We start from the raw sequence: 23,707 nt of genomic DNA, 5'->3' as shown, positions 1-23,707 counted from the left end.
CCCTGCCCACATGAGCCCTGGCCACTTACACAGAGGTGCTCTCTCTTTAATCTCTTTTACACACAGCTCCTACCATGGCTTCTATTAAACATGGGTAAGTTTATTTTCTAATTTTAATACAGTACCTTTGCTTTTATCCTGTGTTTCGATTCATTAGATTGCATGATTTAAATCTAAACCGTAATTACGTGGCAATCTGCATTTTACCTTTAATGATGTTCTTGAAATTCTCTTTTTAAGGCCATCTTAAAAGCCTCTGTTTTAGTCTCTCAAGCTTTCACTGGCATTACATTATACTGTTATGTCTTAATTCTGTACATCTGTATTGACTTATTTTTATTCCTGCATGTGAAGTCCTTCCTCACCATAGAAAGCAGGTAAAGCATGTCATTGGTTTAATGCTTTCACAAATAAGCAAGGTAGCAATTGAACATAATAGATGTATGTTTATACACATACACATAATTGTGTGTGTACATATGTGTGCATAAATATGCACACATATGTGTGTGTGTAAATCTCTATGGTTAGTTATCCCCCAAGATTAAAGTGTTAAACAGATTTTACTTACGGTTTGACACTGGTAACTAATGTTCTGAGATAGTTTACAGGCCTTTAGAAGGATTTTATTTAATTTCAAAATAATTCTATTAGTTACCGCTTAGGGACTATGTTCACTGTGCATTCTCTGTTGCGGTTAGATATCATTTTCTTTTCACTGTAACCTCAGGTTATTTTAAATTGTTACTCAATTGTGTCAAAGAATATGCAAAATTAGATATTGATCAAGAACTTATCTTTTTCTCTTTCAGAAAAGAGTATAGGCTCTTCACTCAGTCTATCTGGGTTTTAATCATTGTTTTGGCACATACTAGCTTCGTGACCTCCATCGTCTAAAGAGCCAGGGAGGTGGTATGACAGGTCAGTGAGGTAACACAGGTGAAAGAAAGACTTAGGTCAACAAGCCTGCAGTGTGTTGAGCTCCCTTATTGTGTCATCATAATTTATAGGTCTTCGCATACCCATAAATCTAATATTGTAATGTATATTATACTAAGATTCTTCTTTTAGTTTCCTGAACTGTAAATAAAAAAAAAAAAATCCCTTAAAAAATTCTATCTCCTAGTAGAAACCGCATACAGATTTACATTAGGTTTAATCCTAGTATCTGAGTTGATCTTTCAGCCTGAGGCTGTAGGTGGATTCTGTGTGATTATCCTCTTTGGCAAGAAAGGAAATCAGAAGTACGATGACTATGTGTTACCGAGTCCACAAATCTTGTTGTTAATAAGCAGTGATCAGAACTCAGGCCATGTGACCCCTCTTTAAGAGTCCTTACAATGCGTCTATCATCTGCTTCTCAAATATGTTGCAATATTTGTTACTCAACTTACTTTACTCTTCCTCTTTTACTTCATAAGTGTTAAATTCCATGAATCAGCTTATCTGAAAATACTGTTACAAAGGATTTGATTTAAACCATACAAATACTAAAAGGAGGTTTATTATTTTTAATATGTTTGAAATGAAGAGAGTCAAAGAATGTCACAATATTTAAAAGGAAATTACTGTGAAAGTTAATGGCGTAAAAATTTTAAATTTTAGTATAAAATTATAAAAAAAAGTTTCAAATTGTCAAAAATTTTTTTAAACTGTCAAATGTTAGACGACTGGCCAGTTCCTTACTAATTAACAAGGAAAGGACAAACAAATCCATGGGAAAAAAAGATGAACAAGAATATAATCACAAATATTTTAAAGATTTATTCATTTATTTTAGAGACAGTGCGTGTGAGAGCATGGGGAGGGACAGAGGGAGAGGGAGAGAGAGCATCCCCACTGAGCACGGAACCCATGCAGGGTTCAGTCTCATGACCCTGAGAGATCAGGACCTGAGCCGAAACCAACAGTCAGACACTCAACTGACTGAGCCACCCAGGCACCCCTCACAAACATTTTAAAATAGGAATGGCTAATATACTTAAGAAAATTGGTTAAACTTCAGTCATTTGATTATTTATCCATAAAAAAGTACTTGTTAAAAACTCAAAATTCAGTATCAACCAGTATGAGTGTGTATGCAGACAGGCAGTCTCACACATCGTGGTGTAGATGTATGAGCAGAAATTTGGTAAAACTCTACCCCCCCACACAAAGGTACACACTTTTGACCTAGAAATGTCACTCACTGCTATTTCCTGGTGTCCTAGAACAGGTAAACTACATATATGTGCAGCGATACTGTAATAGTGTTGTATGGTGACGGATGGGAGCTACGCTTGGGAGCGTGGCATAACATACGAGATGTTGAATCGCCGTGTTGTACACCTGAAACATTGTGTGTCAACTATACGCAAAAAATTTTTAAACTGTATATGAATGTTTAGCATTTTTTGGTAAGATCAAAGAACTGCAAATAAAAAAGTACCCATTAAATAAGAGATCAGTTATTTAAAAGACAATACATCCTTTACTATGGAATATTTTTTCAATAATGGAAAAAGGGAGCACTCACCCTATCCAAAATATGATAACATCTCCAAGGCACAGAATTTGAGAAGAGTCAGGTTGCAGAAAGTATGATTTGGTATATGTATTATTCTATATACATATGTATGTAAATTTAAAATTCATAAAGCCAAAGGCGGTTGGGGAGAACATACCTGAATTGGGGGTTGAAAGAAACTTCTCATTCTCTACCTTTTTATAATTTTCAATATTTCTTATTTGTCCGTATTACTCTAATAAGTTCCCTGAACGAAATACTTAATAAGCAGTGATCAGCATGGCAGGTATTGATTAGCCACTATATGTCAGGCTCTGTCCTAAACCCTTTACATGACCACCATCCATCTTTACAACAGTTCTGAGAAGGCAGCATTGCCGCTGTAACTAAGAGAGATGAAGTAGTTAACAGGTCACACGCTTTAGGAGGCGATGAACTCTAAATTCAAACTTGGTCCATTGACTTTCAAAGCAGATGCTCTTCATCCCAATCAAACCATTGGATATTCGTGGTACGAACAGGCAGCCTGGTAACTTCTGATTTCTGGTCATCCTCACTCCCTTTTTTTCTTTTTTCTTTTTTCTTTTTAGGAGGAGGGAGGCAAAGGGCAGAAGGAGGGAGGGCAGAGATAATCTTAAGCAGGCTCCACGCCCAGTGTGGAGCCTGATGCAGGGCTCGGTCTCCTGACCCTGAGATCATGACCTGAGCCAAAATCAAGAGTCAGAAACAACCTACTGAGCCACCCAGAGTCCCCCATTCATTATTATGGTTGTGACAATTGTGTGTATCCATTTATTTAATGGGTTACCAGCTTTGAGCCTGGTCTTCACTCTGGGGATTCAGCAGTGAACTTACCGGGCAAATGTCCCCCTCCTGATGGAGCCAATATTCTAGCAGATGCAAAAACAGGACAAAAAAAGTTAGCCAAATCTATGTGGGATGGTGCTATGTAATTATAAGAAAGTAGAAGGGAGAAAAGGGGCAGGGGCCCAATGGACGGGGTTTGAGTGATGGTAATCAGGCCCCTGCCAAGTGCTGCAGACAACTCCCTCACTTAGTTCTGATTGCCATCCTCTTACTTAGTTTTGTCCATTTTTTGATTAAAAAAAAATAAGAGGATGTGGTCCTTTAACTGCTAACCCCCACTCGATACAACCAGTGCCCAGGAACGTCAGGATTCACTTGTCTGTCTGATTTCAAACCCTACGTGATCACAAAGAGAGAGTTCCCAAAGAAACGTGCCTAAGCGGACTTGATTATGGTGCAAGTTTTAGCCTTCATTATACTAAATCTATCGAGTGTTCTGGTGGACGGACATAAGGCAAGGTGTGCTCTCGCATGAGAGTACGAGATACTTCAAAATACTGTGCGTCCATATTCTTTTCCTGAAACGAAAACCTCAACATTGTTTACTCAGAAATGGGTGCAGCACTTTTCTGCCTTTTTGTTCCAGGTATCGATTTTGCTCAAAATCTAAACGTATGCTTACAGATTTTACTTAGCTGTGCTCTTTCCGGGTCTTAGCACACAAGACTCAGAAAGCCACTCAGGAACTGCTGTCTATGGGATTGAACACAGCTGCCTCTGGGAATGTAAATTTGATTCTTTGGACTGCTTGGGAGTGTGTGACATTTTCCTCTCCAGAGACAGTCAGAGGGCTTGGATGGCGTTAGGCTACTGAGGAGTGATCCAAGTAAGTTCAGTGTCAAAGCATCTATTTTGCTTGTATTTTTTCTGAAGTATCTTTCTCTAATGCTGTTCATGTTTCCATCGTCATTTAACTGTCCTTTCAATGTGTTTAAAATGTGCTCTTTAAAACAGGAACTATCCAAACTCCTCTGTCTGTGAGCTATTTCTGAATTGTCATGTTGGGGGCGGGGAAAAGTGTGTGAGAATTCAAGTTGAGAAGAAAATATATCAAAGCAGTTTAAATACAATAAAATAGATATTCTCAATTAAGACAGTTTTTAAAATAGCCCTTTACTACCTTTTTACAACAAAGATGAAAGGTCACAGTGTAAAGGACTCCCCTTTTTAGGTTACCTGAAATCTCTAAGCTCTTCTGTTGAGACGAAAAGCCTAAATCACAAGGAGATTGTACAAGTTCATTTCTACTTTATCCTAATTGAGTGGTCTAAAATTTGGAAAGAAAAAGCCCAATATGCCTAAAGTATTAACACCTAAGCATTCATTTTTAAGTAAATGTGTCAGTGAAAATACCTGGGAAAAAGAAAGCAATGTTTGAGGGAAAAAGAGCACCTGAGATCCCTTCCAGTTGTACCGCAATGCTAACAAATGAAAAGATCCGCCCCAGACTCAGAAGGGAGCGCGCAGGCAATCCAGCGAGGAGGACTGCTGTAAATAGGATCTAATGAGCTAAATATATATCTGCGTGGTGGTGTCCGTGCTTTATTTCAAGGTTGACTTGGAGGCATGTGTTCAGTTAGCCTGTCTGATAGAGGACAGTTTAACTTCGTAAAGATGGTGCTCTTCCTTACATGATTTTGGGATTTTCTTTGTAAGAAGGGATTCTTCATATTGACGGTGTTTCCCCCAACAGGAACTTCTGTTTTCATTAGATTTTTTAAAAATGCCTTTCCTTTAAAGAACCTTAAGTATATACCTTTTTACATTAAAAGGTTATCTTAAATGGAATCCTAGGTCATTGTTATTGAACAGTTGTGTTTTGGCTGAAGAAATTTACGGGAAGTTTAATTTTTTATATTCATACAGATATTTTGCTGTGCTTGTGAAACTTGCGGAAAACTAACAGAGAATGAAAAACAGTTAAGAATTTCCAGTTAGAACAATATGGTTTCCTTTTTAAAGACAGTTTATCACCCTTGTTGATTGACAGTGTCTCCAATTGTTTTCAGAATCCTTAGTCTTTATGCACTTTAGATTAATGCTGGACAGAGAAGTGCATTTTATTTCAACTTCGTGGAGTTTTGCAAGCTAAATCATGACAAGGAAGTAAGATTGCTAATTCTTCCTAATTTACACTTTCTACTCCCGGACCCAGTTCGTCATCTGGAATAATGATTGGGCAGGAAAACAGAATATATTAGGGGCAGATCAGCAGGTCAGTGCCTTTTGTTTCTCTGGCCTCTGACTTACTTGGATGGGAAAATGGCCAAAAAAAAAAAAAAAAAAAAAAAAGTCTGCTGAGTCTCTCGGATATAGGTAATGGGTCCTCACCAGACCATAAAAATAGATGCGTAAAACAGCCATACCAGTAGTGTGATGTGGGTGGGTTTCTTTCTTTCTTTCTTTTTTTTTTTTCCTAATTCCTCTGGCAACAAACCACTCACTGGGATTTGATACCGTACTTTTTTTTTTTTTAAAGCATATTTAAACTCACACACTTTATGTAATGAGGATTTTAGTGTAGGGTTTTTCTGCAGAGTACCATTTGGTCCTACCAAGAACAGTCTGTTCAAATGTTTGAGCCTTTGATTGAAAGATCTTTCTTAGTCTTTTTAAAGGTAAGTCATATGATTTGTTTTTAACAAAAAAGATTTCTATCTCCTAAATGATAGGAGATGACTCTACTATATAAACACTCTTAAGAAGTTGTAGAACAATGACAACAAAAAGCTGTAACTGTTTTTTCAAAGTCATTAGGCTTTATTTAAAAATTAGGTTTGTTTTGTCTTCCAAGTTACCAGTCTTTCTACATTTTATCTTTAAAAAATAATAAAAGCTTGTCCATGTCAATGGCATTTATTTTTTGATGTTTAACATATTACATCTGTCTGTGAACATTTACTAATATTTAAAATGATTTATGATTCAATTTTACCATTGTAAAACTTTTGTTGTATACTTAGGGTATTTATACCTGATTTTTAAATTTAATTTAGGAATAAAAATTCATCTTAAGATTAATATAATGCCTTAATTGTTATAAATGACTTGCCACTCTATGTCAACATACTTTGTAGTTTGCAATTCACTGCTTATTACTTGACAGAGTCATTAGTGTGTTTAATTTTCTTTCTGAATTGCATTAATTGTTGGTGAACTTTGTCACAATGGTTAAAAGCAATGTGTATTTTGGATATGTTCTTGTTAAGCATTTTTTTTCCTTAATGAACAGAGATACTATAATTGCTACTTGGAATGATAAATTATATTCTAAATAATGATTTCTAGATTTAATTAGTGTAAATTATGTAAAATTTGGTAGGTAGGAGAATAAAAATAAAATTAATATTTTTGTCTCTGTAGGAAGCTTATAAATATCAACAAATTATTTCCTTGAATGATGACACCAAGTTTCAATAAAGGTTAAATCATTCTAGGAAAATGAAAAGTTTCAATTTAATTACAGCAAGTTAATGCATACTGGAAATGGCATAAATTCTCTGGAGTAAACTTCACACAGTTTCTGGAATTATCAAGAAACATGGTGAAAGATGTTTTTAAAATGTTTGCATGCATTTTTCAGTCCTCTCCTATGTGGTTTTAAATTAGTAATGTCTTTTGAATCTAAAAGAAGCATTGCTTCCAATATTGGTTCAAAAAAGAATGAAAAATGAACTTTTAAAAGGGTTTTGTTAAGTAGCGTCCAGTGGTCCACTGGATTTTATGAGAGAAAAATATGTAGAAAATCTTGATTTACCAGAATCATTATTATACCAGAACAATGAATCCAAACCACCATCATCAGATAACAGGTTAGCCTGGGACAAACATCATCCTTACAATTGGACAATATTTGCACAGGACGTACTGGAAAGTTTGGAATTTATAGTTGCCTCCCTTATTTTTTATGAAAATGTCTGGCCCTGTTTACTCAAGCACATTTGAGTCTTGTGGATTTTTTGTTTCTGAAGGAACAAATTCTGTAACCGTCTTTTGATTTATATCACAAGGTGTTTTATTTCACGGGCCCAAGTTATGGCTAAAAGCTTTAAGTAGCATCTCCTAAGCTAGCAGCTCCTCCCCATTTGTATGATATTCTAAGTTCCTATAGATGAAGATTTTGTTGTCATCTAAGTGTTTTGCAAATAATCATTCCTACTTGTGTACACGATATACATTTATTAAATTTAAAAAATTGGCCAATATGAAACAACATTTTACTGTTTAATTGCATGGTGGTTCAAAATAATCTATCATGGTAACCTGTCAAAATAATATTTTTCTGTGATAGGAATTTTTATACATAATCTCATTTACTTTTGACATTTACAACTTTATTTGATTAGTGGTACAGTCATTTTAGAGAAAATGTCGCCACAGAGGAACTATCCTATCAAGACCCAAATTAAACCTGAATCACTTGCCTTTAGTCCAGAATCTGAAACATTGCAAACCACAGGGTATCTTATTGTTTATAGTATAATTTAAGGTGGGAAGAAAAATAGCATTCCTATCTGAGGTTCAAAGATCAAGAAAAGCTCTAGACAATCCTATTTAAATAGATATGATACTAAGAGAATCCTTTCAAACCTATAGCAATCCCCGTAGTCAAGTACTCCAAAAGACAGCCTTGTTTCTAGAAGGATCCTTAGTATAACATACAAAATACAGTGTACTTACTGGTTTAATTACAGAGTACCACCAAAACAAGTTTGAAATCGTAATATTTGAAAAGTATAATTTAGTGATATGTATTATTTCATATTATAAACATTTATAATTTTTTCTAGTGGATATTTTTACCTCCACATATTCTTTTTTTTTTTTTTAAGATTTATTTATTTATTTTTAGAGGGGCAGGGGAGGGACAGAGAGAATCCCAACAGACTCCCTGCTGAGTGTGGAGCCTGATGCAGGGCTTGATCCCCAGGACCCTGAGATCGTGACCTGAGCTGAAAGCAAGAGTAAGGCACTTAACCAACTGAGCCATTCATCATAAGATTAGGTACCCCTGCCCCCACATATTCTAATAGGCTAGAAATGCACATATAAAAAAGCCTGTGGTAACTTCAGTAAGAAAAGATGTTGGAGAACTTCTCATCTAGTTATTGAAGTATTTTCTGCAGAGGCCTAGGGTTCTGTGAGGATGACTCAGAGCCCAAGTGAAGTAGGACAGGAAGGGGGAAAGGGCCACAGTTCTTGCCCCCTTTAACCAGAATAGCTTCTCTTTTCGCTGTGTTTATATATTGGAATTGCATGTAAAGAATTCTATCTCTATATAGAAGTTTATAAGATATGGCTCTAATGACAATCTGTTTCCACATGATGAAACATAAGCAGATTTAAGTTACTGATTTACAACCACTGCAAGTAGCTTGGGTTTGAATCTGTATCATACTTATGTCTAGGAATTCATGGCTTGTCAACACATCTAGGCATGGTGTGGGGTCAGAGTGTGAAAAAGGATCTAATCTTGAAAGCTAACTTTCATCATTCATATCCAACCTGTTGAATTAATCACCTCCCAACCACCAAAATTGGGTTTTGTGGGCAGGTACCATATTTAATAGGTGAGGAAGGCTGTGTATCAAAAGAACAGTGTGTGTGTGGTTGAAAACAGAAGTGTGTGGTCTGGTTTTCTATTCTAAGGAAACATGCAAGGAAGGTTTATGGATAGAATAGGAAATCTGAGCTACTCACTCATGAGTAAGAAAAGTCATGCGGGTCCTGGCATTCATTTATGGTACAAATGCTTTTGTAATCTGAAGCTTTTTCAAGCTTTGCAGTTCACATCCCAGGAAATTTTACCTCCAGGCCACGCCTTTTCTGGGTGGAGTTTCCTGAGGAACATGGCTTTATCCACACATGGGAAGAATTACAGATTCTCTGGGAATTTTCTCTGATTTTTCTGACTTATTTATTGGAGAGGCTTCTTAGAGCTCAGTCTCTCAGTTTCTACCACCAGGTTTTCAAAGTAGTAAAAAGGCATAATGCTCCTAAGTTAATTCTGGAAACACTCCTTTGATTTGACAAGGGGGAAAAAAAAAGAAAAGTTGCATTCTTCCTCCTTCTTTCAAAGATAACCCAAGTGAATAAGATACACTTACAAATTCCACAAAAGGAGTAGGATCTATAATCTGTAACTGGTAAGATACAGCTGATCTCCCTATAGACTCAAGAAAGGTATGTGGTAAGTGGTATTTTTAAATATGCCTTTTTCTTGTCCCTTCTTTAGACAAGTCTCAACCATTAGTTTTCTTTCCTGTATCTGTGACTGTTCTTTGCTTTCTAAATTTAAGTACTTCAAGCAAGAAGTAAATTATTGCAGATATCAATGTCTTGTCTAGTCTTATGAAGGAGAAATAACAATACATAATAAAATGTAATCCAAAATTAGCAAGTGAAATAAATTATTATTTTAATATGTAAGGAACTATGTTATGAAGAAAACCAAGTGTGCAAGACACACACTTTACATGTCTTAGCTAAATGTGCGAGAAGAGTGGGGATGAACTACACTTTTTTTCCTGAAGATAAACATGGGTGGAAAAACTATTGAATAGAATGTGCTGTAACCTGAACTTTTCTCTGATGTACGCAGCGTGTGTCTTACATAATGTGTTTGGCCCTCCTTTGCCTCAGGTGAATAAAACTGATTTTAATTTTGTAATATGAAGCATAAGGTTAAAGTATGAGTTGAATAACAATACCTAATTACTCATGGTATCAAGGCACTGAAGGAAAATAAATGAACCCAAGTAATGTCAAATATCTTGACTATTATTAGGGAAAAAAAAAAAAACACAGACTCCGTCTCTCTCTTGCTCTCTCACAAAAATATTAGTACACGTGTGAAGTAATGTTAGATTAATACTTGTAGTTTTCCTTATATAGCATCCAGACTAGTGTTATCCCAGTAACTGTCTAACCATGAGATTCAACAGAATAAATTACTTGACACTTCTGTTTTCTGATGAAATTAACTCAACAGCAGTGGGATGGATTCACTATCTCACTTCAGTTTTAACTTTAAAGCAGACGGAGCCTAGGCAAGACCCAGGCCTGCCCATTACTTGACATAATCATGAGTTTCCTGGTTTAGAGAGGGAGGCATTGGACAGCACGTGCTGTCCCTTGGGTCTTCCGGCGGACGTTCTTGGGACTGTTTGCCCTTTGCAGAAACCCTTCCCTTTAGTACACAGGCTATGTGAATAAAGGAGAAAAATTCTGGAAAGAGTCAGGTGGATTCATGACTCGGTTATGGCGTAGAATCTGGAAAAGGGCAAATAAATGCACATATATCTATTTCAGCAATAATAGAATTGGAATTTTTAAATCATTTTATGTTCCATCTGTTAGAGTTGCAAATGCCATTAATATTAGTGAAGATGTTTAGTGATGTTTGTATGGAACATAAAATAACTTTCCAGAAGGGATGACTTAATTTTTGAGTTGTTTTTTTTAAATAGAATCATGATATTCTATAAAGAAAACTGCAATTTAACTTTGGGGATTTCCTGTACTAATTTTTAAATGGGTTTGCAAAGCTGTAGATTTCTATAGAGATTCTCCTAGGGTTCCATAAAAGTGGAAAGGAGAGATCAGGTGGGAGTGGAGAGACCAAGCTGGGAATCAAGATCCCAGGGTTCCCACCCCAGTGGTCCTCCATAGTCACTCTGCCCATTTGTCTTCCATCTAAGAATCTGAAGAACCATTTCAGCTACTTAAATTAAAAACTGCAGATCTCATCTTAGCGTCCTATTTTACACATGAAGAAAGTGAAGTATTGAGAGATTAAGTGGTTTGCCTTTGGTCATCTGACAAGAGAATCGCAAGGCAGTTTTTGGTTTAATGTCTAGTCTGCTACTCTGAACTACGCTAGGTTAGATCTCTGTGTCTGGATTGTTGTTTTAGGTATAACGTGCAAATGAGAGTTGGAGGATGGTCTTTGAGATGAACATTCAGGAAGATATGACTTACTAAGCTACCCTGAATATGATTATTTGTTCATAGTGTACAGAACACCAGGAAGGTGTGCATGTTACATGATTTCAGAGGGCAGGGAAAGCTTTTCTTCACACTCCACGCCCAAGCCATTAATAAAAAGCCAACTCCAGTCCACAGGAAAACTAAGCCACTTGTTTAGGCTTATATATTTTCCTTTTACATTGGAAAAACCTACGACACTAATAGGATTCAGGCTTGTTAGCCACCAGAACCCCCATGTGAATGAGCTCAGTGCATCCTGATTAACAGTGGAAGTGTCCAAGGTGTAAGGCATGGATAAAGGGAGATGACAAAGATAAGAAAGAGTAGAGGTGTAACTAAAATCACCATGGGAAAATTATGTAACACTTAATCTTTCACCATTTTGAGGAAAAGTCTAATTTTCCTTATTTTCTTAGCTATACAAGTAATATTCTTGAAAAAGGAAATGGTTCCTCCAAGTGGAAATAAGTACTAATGATGTCATAAGGGTGGCACTTCTGTTGCAGTAACACTGGGGAGGGAAAATGCAAGATCATAAAATATAATTTTTTAATTAAATTTACAGTATTGACAAAAAATTTTTTGCCTGTAGTCTCCATTCTTTTGGCATTTAGGTTCTCCATGGCCTTGGGCAATGAAGGAGGGAACATTTGTGTCTAAGCTACAAGGCACATTTTGACTGTTTATCAATGTCAGGTCAGCTCCACTTAAAAAATACAGTTGCAACCAAAATAGGAATGTGTTTTCAAATATTAGAAAGAACAAATTCTTATTTGGTACAGTAGAATCCACTCATTTCAGAAATCATTTCCTTTCAACCTTTGTGAAATAACCACATAGTGTATAAAGATACCAAAACTAAGACTGATGAGGTGAAATAAATACAGGTACAAATTAGTTGATTTTAACACAATTGATGTGAAGCAATTGCTCATGATGACAATATTGCAGTTGAATATGCAAAAAAAAAAATCTCTGAGACTAGTAACAAAGCAATGTCTATCATTAAAACTAGATATCCTGGGAGGCCTGGGTGGTTCAGTCATTAAGCGTCTGCCTTCAGCTCAGGGCGTGATCCCGGCGTTATGGGATCGAGCCCCACATCAGGCTCCTCTGCTATGAGCCTGCTTCTTCCTCTCCCACTCCCCCTGCTTGTGTTCCCTCTCTCGCTGGCTGTCTCTATCTCTGTCAAATAAATAAAATCTTAAAAAAAACCAAATATCCCCTACCTCATGTATCTTCTTTAAATTCTTCACACCTTTGTTCTATCCAAAATTCAGTTAATAATAATGAAATTGAAAGTAGAGTACATTTCTTTAAAATATTTCAGTTTTCAACATTGTTTTTTTAAAAAAGTTCAGGCATGAGTTCAGAATTCATGAGATTTTCTTTTATTAGTGCTTATAATTTTGGTGACATGAGAGTATTCTCATATTAATTTCCTGACAATGTATTTTCCCAATTTAACGATGCATTTTCTGTTTTCACAGATAGCTTATGAATGATTAGAAGAATTGATTGTTTCTGAGACCCCTCAGAACGTTCCCTATAAAAGCTGTATCTTGCTGTATACTCGTGAATAAGGTATAGTAAAGACAGCGTGTGTTCTCATGCTTGCTTAGCAATGGACAGAGAAGACCTCAGTCTTTACACCTTCCTGTGCAGGGGAGCTCCAGGCAGGATGCGGGTGGCTGTGTTTGGGAGGCGAAGCCAGATAAAGGACAAGGAGGCGTCCAAGTGTCCCAGGAAAGCAGATGAGGCAGAAAGTGCAGCAAGCATGTTCTCCTGAGATAAGATTTCAATGCTCATCATCCAACGGCAGAAAATTGAAAAGACGAGAATTTTGAGGAAATACTCTCTATGCCGATATCTTTTATTTCTTCCACGGGTAGATAGTTAAAAGCAAGAAAGGGGAGGGCCTAACCTGGAAAGTCCGTCTCATAAAACAAAAAGAAAAAGCATCTGTTTATTTATAGCTGGCAAAATGATTTTTCAGTTGCGTTTTCTTTGTACTTTGATCTTCTCATACTGATTATTTAAGCATCTGTTTTATGATCTCTTTCTAATGCTAGAACCAGAGCTCTTGAAACCACAATCAGACCTGGGAGTTGGAAAGAAGCAGGTGCTGAGCTGCAATTTTTTCCCTGCGTAAGAAAATGGGCTGTGATCGGAACTGTGGGCTCATCGCTGGTGCTGTCATCGGCGCCGTGCTGGCCGTGTTCGGAGGGATTCTCATGCCAGTCGGAGACATGCTCATTGAGAATACCATTAAGAAGGTACGGAGTCTAAAGGGTATTTCTTGTCATTGTCTTCTGTCCCGTTTCGCTGTGGTTCTTGTTTTACATTTCGTGGTCACTGGCAATGTTGTGCCTTTAATGCAAAGGTGGTGATGAACCATTGCAACTTCCCCTGAGAGAGAAATGTTGAAAATAGTGACGTTACTATCTTAAGTGTAATATCCCCATTCTGATAAAAGCTGTTTAGAGGCATGCAGGTTAGTAGAAATAATTGCTTTCCATTATGTCTAAAGACTATGTTGATATGCTTTTGAAGGAGAAATAAGCTACCGTATTTTGTGAGGGTTCATTTATAAAATGAGCTATACTTTAGTTCATATTGAGAAGAGATACACACACACACACACACACACACACACACACGCTTAAAATTGTATTTCATAACAAAGCAGGAATCTTTGGTAAAACTGGTATAAACTTTTTATTTGGCAAACTGCTGCTTTTTATAATAGGTGTAATGACCTATGATTGTCTTATAAACATTTCCTATTTATAGAGGTTTATATTTATTCTGTGAAAATACTTTGAGAAACATTATGTAGGACATATGCCAGCACATATGCCGTGAGTTGTAGTTTTAACAAAACTTAGGGTGATTCAATACACAAGCTTTGCACAACAGGCTAGAATTCATCTCCCGCCCTCGTTCTTTCTGATAGCCACACTCACCGAGCTTTAACTCAGAGAGAGAGGGAGCACGAGAATAAGAAGCAGATCGGCTGAAGTCCTAAACCAAGGGTGGCAAATTCAAATGGCTTCAGACGTTTGGAGACAAGGTTTAGGAAAAAAAAAAAAAAAGTGAAGTTTCCAAGAACAAAATAACATAAGAACAAGAACTATTGTGAGTGAACCTTGAGAGTGCGTGTCCTGCCCTGGAGCGTGTATACTCAGTTTTTTACATATAATGCTTGCCAGATAAAACATATCTGAGTGCTGGCCTCAGCTTAGGGCCTGGCTAGATGGCAGTGGCCCAGGCAGAGGGTTAATGAGCACAGTACACCATGGAGAACGACAAGAATCCAATCATAAGATGGGCTAGACCTACCAATTTATATGGAAATTTCTGTTAGTGCCCAAACCTTGACTTCTCTCATCCATTCATCCCGTTGACCTCTTGCTCTTACAAGGAGTATAAATAAATATCATTTTATTTCACTGAGGCATTGACTGAAGTGACAAATTAATATGAATTAATTTCAAATCCAGTTATTCATGACAAGAAGCTACTATTTTCCACTATTTCTTTCTATAGCCACAAATGATAGTGGTTTTAAAATTAAAAGAAATTGTCTCAGGGCACCTGGGTGGCTCAGTCGGTTAAGCGTCTGCCTTCGGATCAGGTCATCATCCTAGGGTCCTGGGATCAAGTCTTGCATTGGGCTCCCTGCTCAGCAGGGAGCCTGTTTCTCCCTCTGCTGCTCTCCTGTTTGTGCTCTTTCTCTCTGTCAAATAAATAAATAAAATCTTAAAAGAAATTGTCTCACTATAGCCATTGTCTTAGTATAGAAGATAGGACAGTAGGACATTTTTGAGGTAATGGCTCCTATATATATATTCTATATATATATATAAGTGCTCTATTTGCTCAATAATAATATAGGCATTTCTAGATTTTCTATTGCTAACAGATGGCAAATCTTCAACCCCATGCATTTAACCTTAAAAATATTTTGTAAATGGAATATCACCCCCCTTTCTTGGAATTCCCAGTTTTCTTGCTATTATTTATGATCCAGTTCAATAGAGACAAGCAGATGCTGGTGAGGTGGGGCTTATGTGACCATGTGAGATGGAATCCCATTGCATGGTCCTCTTCCTGCTACTGCGCTTGCCTTCTGGATCTTCTGTGGAGAGCGAACAGAATCATTTTCTGTGCTAACACACAGACTATAATGTATTTTTTCTGACACATAATTGATGTTCAGTAGCCAAATATCGATCATTTATCTTTTTCTTCTTCATTCAACAATAATAGTACAGATAGCCTCTCCGTTCAATGTTGTGTGACGTGCTAACATCTATTTTAAGTGTTTAACATTTATCTCTACATTCATAATACTTAATCTTGAGAAAATAAGAGTTCTGAGATGTCAAAAATGTGCTTTTGTATAGTGACAGAGAGTAAAATGTTTTACCTTAACAAGTATAAGATTTAACTGGGGAAAATTGTATCATACCAACATAGAACTGCAAGCCTAGTATATAATATGGGAAAATGCTACTTAGAAAGAGGACTGTCTCAGAATATTCAGTAACTTCAGAAAGGTGAACCTGTGGACTGGAACAAACATAGGATTTTGAAAGTCCAAACAGGGCTGCAATAAGGGCCTCAGAGGACTGATTAATATTATGGAAAAAGTCGTGAAAATGCAACTAACTGCTGTGAAGAGGGAAGGCAGAATATAGAAAATGTGCCCCAAATATGGGATCAACCAAAGAGATGATTAGAAAAACAACATTGGGTAAAATTTAGGACGCTTCCAAGATCAGGCAGAAGAATGACTGACTATGTGATAGGCAGTAGTTGGTGGGTGTTTCTGGGAGGTGTAAAGAGATAACAAAACCTGCATTTAGAGATTGACATCACATGGCTAGCATTTAGTTAGTGCCGCCGAGGGCTTCATAGACACCAGCTCAATCTTTGCAGATCTCTATGCGAAGCTATTGTTTTCCCCATTTTAGTCACAAGACCTCAGATCAATTTGCCAACTCATGTGGCCAGAAGGAGGGAGTCTGTTCCCAAAGCTAGACAACGTGCAAGCAGAGATTAGATCACACCCGGTCCTGTGCACCATGATGCTACAGTAGAAGGGGTGGAGAGGGAGGAGGCCAAAAACAGGAGAACAAGGAAGAACTCTGTAGGACATGGTCACTTTCAGGGAGAACTTAAGACTCCCTCTTAGGAAGATCTCCGCACAGTCTGCACATGGTATCACAAAGGCACTCCGGGCTAGCGTGGTGGAGTACTAGGAAAATAATGGGTGATGGAGTGCAGTGCAGTTTGCACATGGAACTAAATTAGGAGAGAGGGTAAAAATGCTTAAAGATGTCCAGCCGAGCTATTAGGAGAGATGTATACCTTAGGAGACAAAAAAAGACTGAGGTTTTATGAGTGTTTTGATGTGAACATCAGCATGTATTTCAAAGGTCAGAACTCAGATTGATCATTGCTAGAGAGATAACAGATAAAGCCAAACAGTTGATGTGCTTTCTCAAGAGCTTGAGTGTGGAGACAAAAAAAGCAGAGAGGTCACTACAGGTTTTATGCATAATTCAGAGGTAAGACAAGAACAAATAATTGTATGTGAAGAAATAAAAACAGAAGAGTGTAATTCATTTGGAAGTTAATGGGAGGCCAGCACTCAAGGAAAGAGAATAATATGCTCTCTGGCAGATGAAAATTCAGGAAATAATGGTTAGAACATGGTCATGAAGGTTCTTAAAGATATAAATTCAGTAGGGCAGGGTAACAAATTTAATAGGGTAGGATGCAACAAAGAAATGGAGTACTTTCTCTTCTTTCTCCTCCTCAGTCGTCGTCGTCCTCGTCGTCATCATCTCCTCCCCTCTCCTCCTCCTCCTCCTCCTCCTCCTCCCCCCTCCTCCTCCTTCTTCTATCTGTGCAACCTTTTACAAAACAAGGGCGGCAGCATGAATCTAGACCCTAAATGGAGGAAGAGGCACAAAACTGAGATTTGATGAAGAATGAGTTCTAAAAAACTCTTAAATGATAGTTTATATCGTATGCCTGCCACATATCCATAGACTCAGACTAATCATCAGAATCCCTTCAACGGTCTGAATCTCTGGTACATTTAAGACCAAGCCTGGTTTTGCTCTCAGATTTCCATGTGGATCTTGTCAGTTTAGCCCTAGAGAGATGCTGGGACTTTTCCTTTCCTTATACTAGGCTGTCGCATTTTTCCTCAGTTTACAAAACTGTTCTAAAGATACGATTGCAACATGTATCTGCTTGACATAGAGTAGGAGTCAAATCTCTGAATTATGTGTAAACCCACAGAGCCAAGCGCCTTACCCCTGCCTCAGAAGCACTTAGGTTAGAGCTGTTGTTTTGCAAATGTATAAAAATTTTAGTTCTGGTTTTGGTTTACTACTGAAACTCACTGTTGACTAACAGCAAATTGGGCAAGTTATTACCTGCATACAAGCATCCTTTAAAAAAATTAAAATGGTTACTTGAAAAAGCATCCCATGCTGTTATCTCATTTCTAAAGTGGAGCTGGATATAAACTTAATTGAAATGATATCACAGAAAACAGCACCCTGATGGCACTTGAAATGGTCTAAAATAGTCCAGAAATTTTACTTTTTTTATATATATGGGTGTGCATGTATATATACACAAACATTCATTTAACTCTGTTTCTGAGGGATGTTTTCTAGGGACTTCTTGCTTTTTATGGATAACAGCTGAATACTTTCTTACCAGTACTTTTGCCTTTGATTCCTAAGAGAGATCTGTGGAGCCAGCAGGTTTATGCAATCATGCACAGATAGACAGAGTCAATGGCATCAGCTATCACAAATGTGGAAACTACCACAGCACTTTGGAAAAAGGTCAAAGTTCTGCCAGCATTTACAAAAGATAATTTGTTACTTGACATTGTTAATATCACTTGATAAATGTTTTCTGAATTTTATATAACATTGGTAATTTTAAATAAATCTTAATTTCCCTATGATATTAAGTATTGAACACCTAGAAGGAAATCAAAGCTTTCTTTTCTTTTCTCCTAAAAGACTAATGTTAAATTATGCCATCACTCAGTTATACCATCATTTCTTTTGCCTATTCTTAAAGAGACCGATCCTTTAGTAGCTGGTAAGACATGACTTCAGATAAAATAAATTGAAATAATAATTTGTTTATTAAAATAGCCCATATTTGACTTGATAGTCCATATTTTAAATAATACAACATTTATATTACTTTATAATATCAGCTTGTATTATTTCCAGGTATGAAAAAATAATTTGTAGAAATCATTTAATGTTGATGACAATATGTGAGAACAAGAACATGAACATGGCACAGTCCAAAGTAAAGTTTAAAGTAGAGGTATAAAAATGGATTAAACACTACATATATTTGCATTTTAACTGCAATAATAAAATTACTTAAAACCAGTGTTTCCAGAAATAGCAGGCACATATATGTAACTTTCTTCCTCCCATCCCAGGTGTATCAACATATCAACATCGATTTAGTACTCATGCCGAACGCACAATGTCCCATATTGTTTTCACATCAGTTTTTGGAGGCTAATTTCCTGGGTTTCACTAAATCTCATCCTGGGTTTCAGTTGATGACTTGAGGCTGAAGCTGCTCTTTGACTGTTAGCACAACTGCCACTAACACCATAATCCAGTGTCTTTCTGTGTGCGGCGCACACACGCTCACGTGCACACACGCGGGTGCATAATGCATGCACAAATCTTTTTGCATGTGAGGAAATGGCTTATAACTGGTCCTAAAAGGAATGAATTGTGGTAGTGAGTGGGGAGGGTGGAGACTATTTTCAGTATGTTTCTGCATTTTAAGGAAGTCTTAACGTCACTGCGGTGAGAATAAATTTTAAAATGACTAAATAGCAGAAAAGTGTCAGAGAATACTGCATGAGTTATCACCACATGACTGGTTGAGACAGAAAATGCTATGAATGAGACAATTCAAGCAGTCTGGAGAGTAAATGATGTTAGAATTCTCCCTCCAAAGGATTTGTGGATAGGATTTGTATGAGAATAACAGCTAACATTTACTGAATGTTGCTAGCTATGTGCTAACCCTGTTCTCAGTGCTCACATTTATTCATCTCTATAACTAGGAGGATAAATATTCAACTAAACTATATTCAACTTACGTTGAGTTTCAAAAATACTAATTTCATGTGGTTCAACCTAATACTATTCTTTTTATCCCCATTTTACAGATAAGGAAACTGAGGTATAGAGAAATTAAATAACCTGCCTAAGTTTCAATGGTTAGCACAGGACCAAACTGGGGACTAAACCCATAGCATTCAGTGTCATTCTTAAACATTTCACTCTGCTTTGTTGGAGGAAGTCACATTACTTGTTCAGGGTGGGAATAAGATGCGGGAATCTAAGTCCTAGACTAAAATCTGCTACACATCATTCTGTTAGTACTTTATAAGGTCCTTGAGAAATGGGACAACATAATTTTTTTTAAAAGATTTTATTTATTTATGTGACAGAGAGACAGCCAGCGAGAGAGGGAACACAGCAGGGGGAGTGGGAGGGGAAGAAGCAGGCTCCCAGTGGAGGAGCCCGATGTGGGACTCGATCCCTGAGCGCCGGGATCACGCCCTGAGCCGAAGGCAGACGCTTAACGACCGCGCTGCCCAGGCGCCCCGGGACAACATATTTGCTGCACTGGTACTCTACATACTCCACACATAGGAGGATATCAAGGGCATTTTAATAATTACACCAAAGTTGCCAGGGGTGGTGGTGAGCACTGTTTTCCTGCAACAGCAATAATCAAGTGGGTATGTAACTAGATGGAAGATATTGCTGTTCCAAACATCTGTTTCCAAATTAGTGTAGCAAAATAGAAGTTACAACGCCAGTAGCTTTCAACCCAGCTGGAGTTCTTGCCACAGGAAAGCCATCAGGTCGGAATCCAGTCAGTAGTGGGGTTGGATAGACTGCATGCTTAAGGTCAGGGACAGATGCTGATGGGCACATCTGCCAAGTGAGAGGACCTTAAATTATTTTTTCATGTACATAATTATTGACTCTACACTTCAAATTTAGTGAAAGATTTGCAAAATAGGCTAGATAGCCCAAATCCAACTTAAAATCTAGGCCTTTTAAAGTCACAAATGACATAAAATCCTTTGTTCCTTTTAAAATTAGAGGGACTTGTGGCATATGTGGTCTTGGTACCCAAGCGGCTATACAATTTTCTAATATATAGACTAGTGTTAGGATCAGAAGAAAAGTATTCCTATTTTGACTGTTTCAGTATTTTTTCTCTTTGTCTCTGATCAAACCATGGCATTATGGAAACTACACAAGATTGGAGTAAGAAGACATAATTTCTCTATTACCTGCTACTAAATCGTCACGTAACATTGACTCTGCCATCTGTTTTCTCCAGGACTTGTTTCTACCACTGAAAAAAATAGAGATGGGGTTAGATGACCCTAACTCTAACAGTGGATAACTCAATGCATTCATTTCAATTTTTTTGTGTGTTCCAACTTTCCCATTTAAAAAAAAAATACCTCCTTTTTTTTTTTTAAGATTTTATTTATTTGACAGAGACAGTGAGAGAGGGAACACAAACATGGGGGGTGGGAGAGGGAGAAGCAGGCCTCCTGCTGAGCAGGGAGCCAGATGCAGGGCTCGATCTCAGGACCCTGAGATCATGACCTGAGCTGAAGGCAGATGCTTAACGACTGAGCCACCCAGGCGCCCCCCCCCCCCAAATCTCCTGATCAACAAATAAGGCAGAGTGATTCCTGGCCTTTAGGAGAAAGGCATGATACACTGTGACAGTCTCTTGATATTAAATGCACACACCTCAGAGTTAGGTTTTCTGCCCTGCCAAGTACCTTCCATCACAGTTCCTTTTCAATTCTATAAACATTTACTGAGTTTCTTTCGTTAAGAACTAAAGTAAAATGTGTGCCTTAAGAGTTATATGATAAATAATTGCTATTGCCTTAGTCCCTAAGATTCATATAGTGCAAGAGTAGTAATGTGTATGTTCATGTGTATCTTCCCCTCATACAGTCTCTTGAAATTGGCACATTATCGTAGCTTTCAGCGCCAACACCCTCATCAAATACGTTTACATTTAGAAGAGTAGCCATAATACTTCATCGTATGTTACTCTGTCTTGAGTTTGTTAGTATTGGAAATAAGACTTTTGGGGAGCTAATAAAAAGTTTTCCAAGGACAAGTGGTTGTAAAAAGTAATCGTCTAACACGGTGTTAGCAGCTCCAGTGAGCCCAGGGAAAACGCATTGCAACAGCCTGGGGTTTTGTAATAGCATTTTAGCTTCGTGCCCTGTTCTTCTCTAAGGAATTTCCTTATTCACTGCATTAAGCAATAAGTAATATATCCTGAATATGCATGAAACTTAGTTTGACTTCTACCAACTAAGTGTAGAGGTGACAGAAAGGAAAAAAAAAAGAGACAGTAATAGCATGGTGTAAAAGAGAACTAGTCTAAGAGTCAAGAATAGGATTTTTATGATGGTTCTGCTGCTATTAGAGTGCCCATGGGCCAGCCACATATTTCCTCAGAGCCTCAGTGTGCTCGCCTGGAAGATGTGATAATGTTCAGTGTCCTTTCCCAAATCATTGTTCTATGAATTGATGCTTCCTGGTGAGGCAAACAAATAGGTCAGATTGTTCCTGAATTCATGGGTCTGTTTGGGCTCATTTTCTGTGAAATACTTTTCTTCCTCTTCCTCAAGCACAAAGATGGAGCTTTCCATTCCGGGCATTCTTCCCAAGGTATTTAATTGGAAATACTGCCTGCTACCATCTCACCTTCGTTTGCTCTGGTTACCATAGCTTTACAGACTTGTGGCTCAGGGAGTGAAAGCCAGGGACAGAAACTGGGAGAGCATCTCTAACTCCCTCAATGAATAGATAATGAAACTGACCCTGAGGGGTCTGGTGACTTTCCACTAGTCACCCAGCATCTAAAACAAGGGAACAGATTTCTAATATAGGGTTTTGTGATTCTGTCATTGGTACTTTTTCCACTTGTTTAGCTTCACTACATGGCGCATTGATGATTTGTAATGACTTCCACAAAAGACTAATAAGACAACTTCCTTGTTTCATCGTTTTATTCTAAAAGTAGTAACTTAATGTTAGACTGTTGTAGCTTTTGGAAACATGTCCTATTCAGTTGCCACAAATATATTGAGTTAGGGATTGACAAGGATTTTGAGAGAGAGAAGAGAAAGAGAAAGTGTGTGAGCAGCTGGTCGGGGCGGGGGGGGGGGGTGGTGTGGAGAGGGAGAGAGAAAATCTTAAGCAGGCTCCACACCCAGCATAGAGCCCAACTCGGGGTTTGATCTGACGACTCTGAAATCATGACCTGAGCCAAAATTAAGAGTTGGATGCTTAATCGACTAAGCCACCCAGTTGCCCCAGGATTGAAGATTTTGAAGAGAAGTCAAATTTTTTTCATCGAAAAACTTTTTTTTCTTAATTTAATAAATGTTAAGTGATCATCCTCTGAAGTGTGCAACTTTTGAAGAAAAGTTAAAGCTTTCAATACTGCCAGATTTTTCTCAGTTCTTCTGCTTTGTCTCCTCAGTCTAACTGAGGGCAGAAGAGAAGTTAATGTTCAAGCTGATAGGAACTTTTTGGAACAGGTTTAATAAAATTTGCTTAATACATTTTGTTATAACTGTTGCAATATGACCAGAGAGTCACTCTAAAGCTTGCCAACCATTGGCCTTTAAATCAGCAGCCATCTCTGCAGCACCACACGCTGATTCCCTTTACAAAGGTTGACTGAAAGAGGTCGCTATAATAATCTGTTGAAAACACGTCTGTTGCAATTGTATGGCAAGTTTGCAGAAGTTCTCCTGAATAGGGTCCTTGAGCTTGGTCCTTTCAGTGGCTAACCAGAAGCTCTAAACTCCCAGAAGAGCCCGTATTTACTACAAAGAAATAACGCAAACTTGTTTTCTTTTTCATAGCAAGTTGTACTCGAAGAAGGTACAATTGCCTATCAAAATTGGGTTAAAACAGGCACAGAAGTTTATAGACAGTTTTGGATCTTTGACGTGCAAAACCCACAGGAAGTGGTTGTGAACAGCAGCAGAATTAAGGTTAAACAAAGAGGTCCTTACACATACAGGTGAGTCCCCACGAATAAGTGGCATTCTTTCCTCGACCATTTGTGTTTCTGAAAAGACTTCCACTTGCAAAATGACGTTGTTTGCAGATGTACTTAATTATTTTTTCCAGTGGCATATAATATTTTGTTTCTGCCTACAGAGGAATCCTAAGCTAAACATTTAATGACTTT

At 37.6% G+C, this 23,707-nt stretch overlaps 1 protein-coding gene across 6 annotated transcripts in view; it reads left to right on the top strand.

Moving 5' to 3' along the window:
• CD36 (CD36 molecule (CD36 blood group)) overlaps window positions 1–23,707 on the top strand; it is a 74,695-nt gene that overhangs the window by 32,702 nt on the left and 18,286 nt on the right. For 3 of the 6 annotated variants that reach the window (XM_045793382.2, XM_045793384.2, XM_045793380.2), the window contains exons 2-4: window positions 12,853–12,946; window positions 13,435–13,638; window positions 23,376–23,536. In XM_045793382.2, coding sequence (XP_045649338.2) covers window positions 13,519–13,638; window positions 23,376–23,536 — 281 coding nt within the window. In that variant the 5' untranslated portion in view covers window positions 12,853–12,946; window positions 13,435–13,518. Of the gene's footprint in view, window positions 1–75; window positions 95–4,076; window positions 4,200–5,832; window positions 5,992–12,852; window positions 12,947–13,434; window positions 13,639–23,375; window positions 23,537–23,707 lie in introns of those variants that run through there. The other 3 variants (XM_045793383.2, XM_045793381.2, XM_045793379.2) reach the window with 3 other exon arrangements.

Source organism: Ursus americanus, chromosome 3 (assembly GCF_024610735.1).
Source record: "Ursus americanus isolate L20-20 chromosome 3, mUrsAme1.1.p, whole genome shotgun sequence".
Taxonomy (NCBI): Eukaryota; Metazoa; Chordata; class Mammalia; order Carnivora; family Ursidae; genus Ursus; species Ursus americanus.
Note: the sequence above shows the minus strand (reverse complement) of the source record. Positions and strands in the feature narration are given on the sequence as shown.